General features: G+C 42.2%; 1 protein-coding gene across 3 annotated transcripts; it reads right to left on the reverse strand.

The window, feature by feature from the left end:
* Positions 1-206: 206 nt before the first annotated feature.
* On the reverse strand, positions 207-10,041 carry ara (androgen receptor alpha). 3 transcript variants are annotated; one of them, NM_001279613.1, is given in 9 exon segments: positions 207-841; positions 4,900-5,051; positions 5,201-5,331; positions 6,267-6,411; positions 7,006-7,215; positions 7,339-7,485; positions 7,632-7,748; positions 7,973-8,109; positions 9,164-10,041. In NM_001279613.1, coding segments are annotated over 9 exon segments (2,067 nt in total). In that variant the 5' UTR covers positions 10,033-10,041; the 3' UTR covers positions 207-682.
* Between the last annotated feature and the right edge of the window lie 842 nt (positions 10,042-10,883).

Genomic DNA, 10,883 nt, shown 5'->3' on the forward strand with positions numbered 1-10,883 from the left:
ACGCTGCAGTCGCGGGCACCTTGAAAGTGCTTTCATTTTGACAAAACAGAAATCTAATAGTCCGATATTTTTTCTAATAGATGATGACAGCTGTCAAAAAAATGTTTTTATATGCCTCCGGGCAAGATAGCTTTGCTTCCAAGCATGCACGTCACAACCGATTATTAACTGTCAGTCACTGATTTATTTTTTTTTTTTCCTTTTTTCATCTCAGGTGCACACAGAAACATTCATTGTGAAAAAAAGCTAGTTCAAAATGTCATGCTAATGCACACAGACAAGCTACCTTGATGTGCTGCCTTCAAACTTGTCCCCCCGCACCACACGCCCCAGAAGAGTTTGTGATTATCCACATGAAGAGCTGAAGAAGTTCACATGCCACGAGGTTCACCATTAGTATGTGGACAGAAATGCATGCAAGTATTTTAATCAGCCTCCAAAAAGCATTTGTGTATGTGCAGGATACATTCAAACAGGCAATAAGAAGAAGAAGAAGAAGAAGAAGAAGTGAGAAGATGAAATCAGACTACATTAGACTGGAAGAATGTGCTGTCTGCCCTTCTGTTAGCATCTGCTTACACCTGGACTGCGCCCTACTCTCAGGACAGAAGCGTAAAAATCATTGAGAACTCTTTCTGGTTGGTGTGGCTGATGAAAAGACAGTCTTGGAGACTCTCACTCACTAGGCCACGTTGTGGAAAAGGATGGGCTTGACCATCCCAGAGAGGATTTTGGGCACGTGGATGCTCACAATCTCCGAGATCATCTCTGGGAAGCTGACATGCATGGACTGAGCTTGGATGAACAGATCGTAGGTGAACTGGTGTAATTTCCTCACAACCTAAGTCAAGAGACAAAAACATGACACATACATGTGGTGGGGTTATTAGAAACAAAGAGATCAATAAATATGTAATGTGGAAAACATGTAGATGCTCTCTATTGTCCCTGTATAATAAAGACTAAAAATGCCCAAATAATAATACGAATGAACAAAAACAAACGAGACTGTCTTGGCACAGCTTAAGAGGCGGTTTTAGGAGATAATGCTTATTGTGACACTAAGCTCCACAGACAGGGCAAAGCTGAAGGAGTCCTCATCAGCTCTGATCTTCTTCCTAAAGGGCCCTTCCAGACAATCTCTGGCTGCCCTCCAGCTCAAAAGCCACAAAGCCGAGCATTTAAAGGTAAATCCACAGTGAAAGACGGAGGCTCAAACTGTTGTGGCTCCTCTCCACATAGCGCTTTAACTCTTCTGGTCATACTCATATAATGATGTAAGGGGTTTTTCCTTTGACAGCCAATTGTTCTCATCATTGAGATATAAGTACAAAAAGAAAAAAAAAAAAAATCCTAAAAAGGTTAAAAGTAGTCCATTTACACCCCCTAGTGGTTGCACATCTACATCAACACACTTTCCCCTCCCTAAACCTCAGTGAGGATGATATGAGTGATTAGTGTTTATTACAACAACAAAAGAAAGTTCACCAAGTAAAAAGAAAGTAAAAATGCAAAAAATGCACATCGAGAAGTCGTAACAGGAAAACTACATGTGTTTTTAAGTAGATACACTTATGTACCTACAATACCACATCAGTCTTTTACGGCTTAGACGTAAAAAGGAAAATATATTATTAACAAAATAAACAGAATATAAGTCTAGAAACATTAAATACACCGATTGCTATCAGCGTGCGCCTTATTTAGGGTGAATTTAAACTAAATTAAAGACCTTTTATAACTCGTTTGAATCTACCTCAGTGCCTGGACTTTTATGCCTTTTCTTTGGCTCATAATCTTTCCATTTTCTTCTTTTACTGAAGGTCACAGCACAACTTGACCTTTCTATATCTTGTTAAAATATAATACAAAGCATTTTTTTTTAAATTCTTTTCAGATGTTGCTGATTTTGCTTGTATTGGCTATAAATGTGCACAAATGTTTGACAGAAATGATAATCAACCTTCTGCATGGTCGCGCATATGGAGGCAAATTTTATGAACCTGCTTTTTTTGCTTATGCATTTGTTTCGAGGTTTAACACTACTCTTATGACATCAAGTGAAAATTATGGCCACAGATTAAAGTGTTTTGCATGTGAATAGGTTCATGTGGCATGTAGTGAAAAGTGTTTTGAGTGAGAGTAGAAAAGCAGTCAGATTCAGTCAGAGGTTGGAAGTAACGAAGTACAAATACTTTTTAAAACTTTCTATACTTAATACTTTTTCTAGCAACTTTTTACTTTTACTCACTAGATTTTTAAACAAATATCTGAACTTTCTACTCCTTACATTTTCAAAACAGGCTCGTTACTTTTGGTTTAAAATGATCATTTATAGTGTTTATACTCAGGGTTAAAGTGGGCAGGAAGGAGTGCAGGTTCACGGTACGCGGTACAGCATCTAGCTAGCGCTGCAGAGGAGGACAAAGCATGAAGGAAGTGACGTGTTTTTTGTTTTTTTGGTGGTTAAAACATGGTAATTTCAAATTGATTGATAATACTTTATTCATCCCGAGGGAAAATGGGTTAAGTATTTAACGTTTCTATCAGCTAAAATAAGAAAGGCAGGAGAGGAAGAAGAGAGGATAGATTTGAAGGTAAGGACTGCTCAGTGATGCTTGATAAACTGCAAATTTAAAGCTTAATTTTAATCACATATTGGATTTGCATATGATATGTTTTGATAAATGATGTGTTTTAATGTTGTGAAACGTCCTGCAACACAAACTAAGCTAAACTCACTATATGTTATTCATACGTGGCATGAAAACATTAGGTAGTTTTGACCAGGATAAACAGGTTTTCAGTAGCAAAGCTCTGTATTGGACTTTTGCACCGTGGCTGTGGTGCTCATGGTCAGTGTTAGGTTACATCAAGTGTAACAGAGATGAATTTGAAGTTAAGATGATGATGTTTAGATTCATTCACTGAATTCCAACTTTATACGAATGTACACTGTCTAGTAGAAAGACAGTATAAACAGTATAGTGTCAGTGTAAGGGATACACATCGGTGAAGATAGCTTGTGAAACTTTACATCTTGTTGAATTCAGTTGTGTAAATCCACAAAGAGCAGCAGGTCAGCTGATCACAGTCTTTACACTAAGAAAACCTACTGGAGCTGCTGTGATTCTTTGCCCTATGCCGAGCCACTGCACAGATCTGCTGAATCTCACTTTAACACGTGACTGTTATCATTTCACTGTTTAGGTATGAGGCAAAGTAACCCTCTACAATGTAGGCAACAAAAAAGTTATTATTTTTTTAGTTCCCTTTCACTGCATAACAGATTGAAACTGAGTGGATTTCTTAAAGTTAGACTTTAGATTCGATAGCATTGGTATTCTCATGTACTAACATTGTTTTATTATATTATTATATTATTATAGTGCAAGGTTCAGTTGCCTTTGTACCAAAATGCTTAGTAGAATTATCTTAGAGGGAGCTACTTTTTACTTTCTTACTTTGAGTAGATTTCTGAGCCAGTACTTTTTCACTTTTACTTGAGTAAAGTTGTTTCAGTGCTTCAACTTTTACTGTATTTTTAATAAATGTATCTGTGCTTCTACTTAAGTAAAGAAAGCCTGTGCTTTTGCCACCTCTGTATTCAGTCATGTGAAAACAGCCCATAATTTGGTTGCTTGTAAAACCACATTAAGTAGCAACAACTCAAAATAATAATTATCTGTATGACCTTTATCAGCCTCTCACATCATTCTGGAGGAATTTTGGCCCTCTGTTCTTTGTAGCACTGCTTCAGTTCTTTGAGGTTTGCAGGCAATTGTTTATGCACAGCTTGCTTAGGTCCTGCTACACCATCTCAGTCAGGTTAAGGTCTATACTTTGGCTGGACCTTTGTAACACCTTGATTATTTTCCTTGTGAGCCATTCTGTTGCAGAGTTGTTGCTCTGCTTGACTCTAGAAAGCTTTGGTATACTGAAGAGTTCATGGTGAACTCAATCACTGCAATGTGTCCAGGTCCTCTGGCTGCAAAACAAGCCCAAATCAGTACTGTGCATTACGACCAAACATCTCCACTTTAATTTTGTTTGATGTTGAACACATTGTTTCCAAAAGTCTCCAGAAGAAAAATATTCAGTTGCACCTTTTTGAATTAAGCTATCCTGCCATGTTCTTTTTAGAGAGAAGACTTCCTCCTGGCACCCTTTCCAAACAAGCTATACTTTTTCAGTCTTTCTCTAATTGTGCTGCCATGAACTTTAACATTTAACATTCTCACTGAGGTTTGAAAATTTGCTGGGACGTCCACTCCTGGGAAGGCTGTGGCATTGTGTTAACACACCTGAACGCTTTCACAGAGCTGCTCACAAAGCAGTAAAGGCCGTACTTCCAAACTTTATTTTTCACATGACTGTAATTAGCAGTTCATTTACTGTGTCTGGATTATTTTTCAGTCCATATAAATCATCTACAAATGGAAATCAACTTATTGGCTTTAATACAGCAGCATCTGGCACCACTATTCTTTCATAACTGTTAATTATCATGGTAGGCTGTTAAGGATTACCCGTTTCAAGGAAGCAAATCTCAAATCCAGGTTAACATATAATCTGAAACACAGATACAAAGAAGCTAAAAGAGAATAAAAAAATAACAGGCTTAAACCTGAGGAAAAAACAAGGGCTTAGATATTAAATGCAATATCTGACAGACTGGGGTGAATTAATCCAGCCATGAAATTTTAAAATAATAAAAATCTTGCTTGTGTGTTCATTCATAATAAGTTTACAGTTGTATTGCAAGCCTGTACAGTGTTGTCTGTCATTTTGTGTGAGAGGAAGGAGCATTATTTTGCGCTCACACTAAAAAATGACATGTGCATCCGTGTCCAGAGTCACAGCGTGGTGCATTTTTTGGAATGCGGTTGTGTGTATTACCGACTGGAGGTGGTCCAGCAGCTGCGTGAGCTGAAACAGTCTCTGCGTGCGGGTGGTCTCTCCGCGGTGGCTGGCCAAACGGTCTAGCTCCTTGATGTAGGAGGTCCGCAGTTTGTCAAAACAATGCTGGCTCTTCGGGCCCTGCTCTGGCACTGTGACCACAAAGCCAGAACACAACAATAACTCTCACAGACTTTATCCATCCCATCAATTCTCTAAAGTATGGCTGTACTCTATTGCAGTTGTATTTCACACGTTGAGTTGACATTCGCGCCATTACTCATGGTCCCGAGCGACTCACTGATGCTGAGGAGGACCAGGGCCTTCATGCAGAGGAACTCCTCCTGGGTAACCTTGAGCATGCACAGCCTTTGGGATAGTAGCTTCATCCTCACACAGTGTTCATACATGCTGGACGCTTGCATCCGCTGGCTGTGAGGAGGGATAGAAAAGAGAAAAGGGGGGGAAAAAAAGCATGACGCAGGAGGAGAGTCACATAGCGAGAAATGTAGAAAGGAGTAGTTGTGGGGACATGAAGGGAAAAAAAAGGAGAGAAAAAAGGCACCAGAGGTGAGAAAAAACGAGTTAGATGGATAATGGAAAATAGAGAATGACAGTGAGGCACTGAAAAATGAGGGTCAGCAACAAGGGCAGGCGTATCCATTACTATGCAGGTCAGAAGCAGCCTAATAGAGTGACAGGGGTGTAACACAGACAGAATGAGTGTTTTGCTAATGTCACGCAAAACACTGACCAATTCAGAGCTGCCACGAGGGTTGGCGAATATCGTAATTCCGAGCAACACCTTCTTTCTTTTTGACACAACAATTTACTGATAAGAGCCTGGGAGGGGGGTGGGACTCATGTACAGCGATTTGTGTGACACAAACTCTGTTGTCGGGGTTTCTTTTGGGAGTAGAAAGAAAAAGACAAAGGCTGGAGTTGAGGTGTCAGAAACATTTTGATAAGGGGCCGAGGGGGTGAGGTCGGAGTGTAAATTAAAACTTGTCAGAGTGGAAGTTCTTGGACACTGATGAATGGTTGTGCAATGATGAAAAAGAGCAAAGCATTTGAGGAGATTTCCTCCGCCAGCCACATTTATAAAATGCAAAGTGACGGGTTTGCTGGCGTGCACGGAGAGACATTGGCTGTTTGTTTTCCTCCTGCCGAAAAACACCAAAAACGTGTCGCGCTGTGCCTTTCATCGCATTTCACGATGACAAGTGAAGTCTCACGGCATTCCAGCAAACCCCATGCCACAGTGATAATTTCTTGTTTCTTAGTTTTATAAAGATTTTGTGTCTCCTTTTTTTCCTTTTTTGTGAATTCGTTGTTTGATGTTAAATTGAATATTTGCTGAAACTCACTCATTGAAAATCAGGTCTGGAGCAAAGTAGAGCATAGAGCTGTTAGTCAGCGTGTAGGATCTCCAGCCTAAGGCGAACACCATCACTCCCATCCATGACAGCTGAATCACTGACATCTGGTCATCCACGTGCAGATCCCGAAACCCTGTTAACAAAACTCGCTGTTATCAAGCTCTCCTCAGGGTTAAGCATTAAAACAGCTTTATAGAAAAAAAAAAAAAATCAGCTGATTTAGCTCAATTAAATAACTGTTGAGGCAAACATGGATACAATGCTGGCCATTTTCAGCCTTCTTCTTTTTTTTCTTTTTTGCTTAAATGGGAAACATCCCCCTCTAGTGGCTAATATTTGAACAACTTTGTTTGTTTTGCATGGACACTAAACCAGCGCAAACTTCTGGAAAGGTCTGTCATCTTTTGACCTAGATACTGAGGCCTGGCTTAGTGCTGGTAGATTAAAATACATTTCCTAACAGCGGTACTGCTCATCCAAACCACAGGGAATTCTAACGTGATTTTTGATTGAATTACGCTTATTTCTTCTCAAGCTGCCCATTTACCACCCACTCTCTTACTCAAAGTTGTTTACAAGTCTGATCTTTCAGGGTTTTGCTTAACAAGGAATGCAAGTGGTATGTCTGAATATAAACCACAATGGAAGCAGCCATGGAAATGTGCTCCCTACCGGATTCTCTGGAAGAGCTACTTGGAATGAATTACCTTGGCTCAGATTAGTTTACCTGGTATTGCCTTGGCCCAGCGGACCACGGTTACCAGCTGCCGTTCCCCCAGCTTGTTCAGGCTGGTAAGCAAGGACATAGGGCTGTCTGGCTGGGCAGGATCATGCCCGGCATTGACCACAGCTGGCTCAATAGCCTGTAGGATGCTGAGCAGGGACAGGCACGAGTGCAGGGGTGGGGGGATGGCCGCACCCAGGGCCTGGGAAGCTGCTTGAGATATGTAGATAAAAACGACATGAAGCAGAAAGTGTGACAAGATCGAGTCTTTCCAGGCAAAAGTAAATTCAGCGTTGAATAAACCTGACACTTGAGCTCTGTGCAACCAATCCTTACCACCTTGAGCCCTGACACCTGCATTTCCGGACTCCAAGACTACGTCTTTCTTCGCTGCCCTCTCTTCTTTTTCTCCTTGTCCCCAGCTAGCTAGCTGTTGCTCCTCTTCTCCATTTCTCGCCTGTCCGGCTCCCTTCAGCCTGCGACCTGGAGAGATGATTCTGTTAGAGTTCAACTGGAGGGCTTCTGATCTAATAAATGTAAGGGATCTGACCACGCTGACACATTTTTTAAAACTGCAAAATACTTTCCTTTATTTATGTCTCATTATTTCCTCATCTCTGGCAGCTCACCTTTAAGGCTCATTCCCGACATGAAGCATCTCTTTAAGCGACACGACGCGCAGTTTTTCCGCCTCAGTTTGTCGATGGTGCAGTCGTTTCGGCTGGCACACAAGTGGTTCTGCTTACCTGGAGGCACACAAGAGTGCTGGGGGATGAGGAGTGTGAGTTCAACAATGCCTAGGCTTCCACTCATAGCAACGACATGTGGGCGTTTACTGATAACAAATAACTAGACCTCATAATGTCAGGGTCACTGTGCCCTGTCTACAGGAGAGAGCAAGTGGGTGTAAGAAATTAAAATCGGTGAGTGAGTAATTGTGTGTGTGTGTGTGTGTGTGTGTTGCACCCACCTGCAGCGGCCCTCTTGAAGAATACTTTGCAGCTGCCGCAGGTGACTGCTCCATAGTGACAACCCGAGGCGTCATCTCCGCACACTTGACACACTCTCCTTTCTGACAGATACACACCTGGAAAAAAGTCCTCGTGCCTGGGCACACACACACACACACACACACACACACACACACACACACACACACACACACACACACGGGCGCACACACACACACACACACACGATGGTGTTGTTTTCGTGTCTTCCCTCAGTTTTTAAAAGGGTTTAAAAACTGAGGGAAGACACTGGTGAAGAATTGCAGCAGACATTAAAAAGCACTCACACAGACATTATTGGTTTTGGGTTAGTAGGTCTGCCTTCACTGAGTGTTATCATACAAATTCTCTAAAATCCAATCAAATTATATTTTTTCCCTCATATGGTTGACAATTTGTCAGCAAAGGGAGCCAGTTTGCTCCAAAGTAAAAGTTGTGATTAGCACATGCCAGAGTGCAGTTTTTTTTTAATGAATCCATAACTTGTAATAAAATAAAAGGCTTTCTTTCTACAAGCAGAAGCAGCAACAGGTGCTGTATCTCTTCTTTATAGGGACACTGATACATTTGCTACTGCTGCAGTCCCAGGGCTTATAAGGACAGTTCTGGAAAATCTTAAGGATAGGATAAACTTTAAGTTAGTGTAGCTGCATGCTAAAAAATGATTTGGAGAAGGCCAAAAAAAGCACACCATGTTGTTGGAGGACAAAGGGTTCAGTGCTGCTGAACATTTCAGGACTCCACAGAGTTACAATAGAAGTCATGGCTGATAGCGATACATAATAATCGTGTTCGCTGCCTTTGATTTATTTGTGCTGACACGTATCCAATTAGCTTATGCTCTGTGGCTCGACACAGAAACGTCAAGAAATTAAGCATGAAATCCGGAAAGACAGTGCACCGTTAAACATCTGCGAACTTACGCCTAAACTCATTACAGCACTTCTTTTAGAAGACAAAATGACCAAAGCCCGACTGCAAAGCGGGTTGATTGAAGCGTAATTACTGGCACGAGGCTCACGCTGTGTGTTTCTCATTAAAGAAAGGTGTGAGAGATGGGAGGGATCGGTAGTACTGAATGTACTGCACGCAGTATGAATGACCTTTTGATCTGATGCAAACGAAACAAATCATTCAGATCTGATCGTTACCTTAAACTGCGATCTGTGCAATTCATCCACACCGAAGGCTCACTCTTGATAGTGGAGAAAGTGTTCTGCCCCTGAGGAATGGCACTTGGGTAACTTGACATTTGGCCATATCCTTGTGCCGTCGCTCGCATGCCACCTTTGCCACCCTGGTCACCTCTACCGTACCAGATACAGCGGCATTCCTGCCTGTTTCCGCGAGGAGCTTGCCCACAATTACAGTATTTGCACAAGAAATTATGTTCCCCTGATTCTCCCCTCTGTGGCTGTGGCTGGGATCGGTCGCTGTATGCGCGCTCATTTGCGCACCACATTTCCGGTGGGAGATCCCTATATAGGTCTGAACTGGCACAGTAAGACGAAGGTGGTTTTAAGGGTACGACCCCGGGCACCTGAGGGGGCGCGGGCAGCTCCGGCGTGGGGTTCATAAACACATTTGACTCCCTGCAGACGTATCTGGATATCACCGAGCCACGCGTCACAGTTTGCGCACTGTCCATTTCGCCCGATCCGAACAGATCCATACAGCTCACCTGCTGTATGCCCTGGCACACTTCTCCAAAGTCGTCCTCTCTGAGGCTGCTGTCACCCAGGACAAACATGCTGCCGTCGGAGTTCATATTCCCAGCCCTTCTCAACTCTGGCACTCCCCGAGAACTATCCGCCACAGTACCGGAGTCGCATTCTGCGAAGGCGCTGCTGGAGCTCTGGTTCATATTATTGGGCGGAGAAGACACCGAATCCAAACCCAAAGACACTGACACCGCTTTACTGAGCTCATAAGCCGGACAGGCATAGGTGGTAGTATCCAATCGATCCCCTTCATTCATCGTTAAAGAGTTTGTTTCTTCCAAAAACGAGTGAAAGGACATTTCGGCTCCGGTCCTCGGAGTTAGAGTGCACTGGGTGCGCGGCGAACAAACAAAACAACACTTTCCAGGCTAGAAAACGCCTACCCAGTGACACTACACTCGTGCGTCTCGGCGGATGGGAAATGCACACCAGTCGTCGACGTAAGTTACGAAAAGGAAGGGACGTCCCGCCGGTCTGATTTACGAATGACGAGGGCTTCTCGACACTTTTATAGTAACTTTCTTTTATTTATTTTTTTCAACGCAGGATTAAAATTCGCCTCACGAATTACCGGGAAACCAAAAAGAAAGAAAGAAAAGCACCAGCATATTGAGAATTGGTTTTGGCACAGACAGTGATTAATGAACCCAGTGTAGGTTAACTTTTATCAATTTTAAAACCTAGCTGCGTGCCTCTCACTATTTTACGTGCAAATCTAATGGCGTCTGAAGAGCATAGCCGCGATTAATCATTACATGTATTTGTACGTTTCATGTGTGCCGCTGAGCCTGGTTTCTCTTCAAGCACTCCGTGTAGTAGTTTGTTTACTTAGACCCTTGCTTGTGTTTTTCAGTCTGATTCGCACAGACAATCAGGTTACCAACAAACCAGACTGCACAATTATTGATGTGTTTTAAACACATTAAAATAATAATTAAAAAGAACTGGGTGGTCAGTGGAGGCTCTGATAGGTAGTCACGCTGTGCTTTCAACTATTTATTTTTGGAGAGCTTGTGATGACTCAGCAGCACGACAGGGGCTGGGGACTACAAATTGTCTAAATAGCTAAAAAGGAAAAAATATATATTTATTAATTTTACCCAGTACATAAAAAGGTCTGGATTGGGTTGGGGCGTTTGTGGAAAGCTTC

This window comes from Oreochromis niloticus, linkage group LG2 (assembly GCF_001858045.2).
Source record: "Oreochromis niloticus isolate F11D_XX linkage group LG2, O_niloticus_UMD_NMBU, whole genome shotgun sequence".
Taxonomy (NCBI): Eukaryota; Metazoa; Chordata; class Actinopteri; order Cichliformes; family Cichlidae; genus Oreochromis; species Oreochromis niloticus.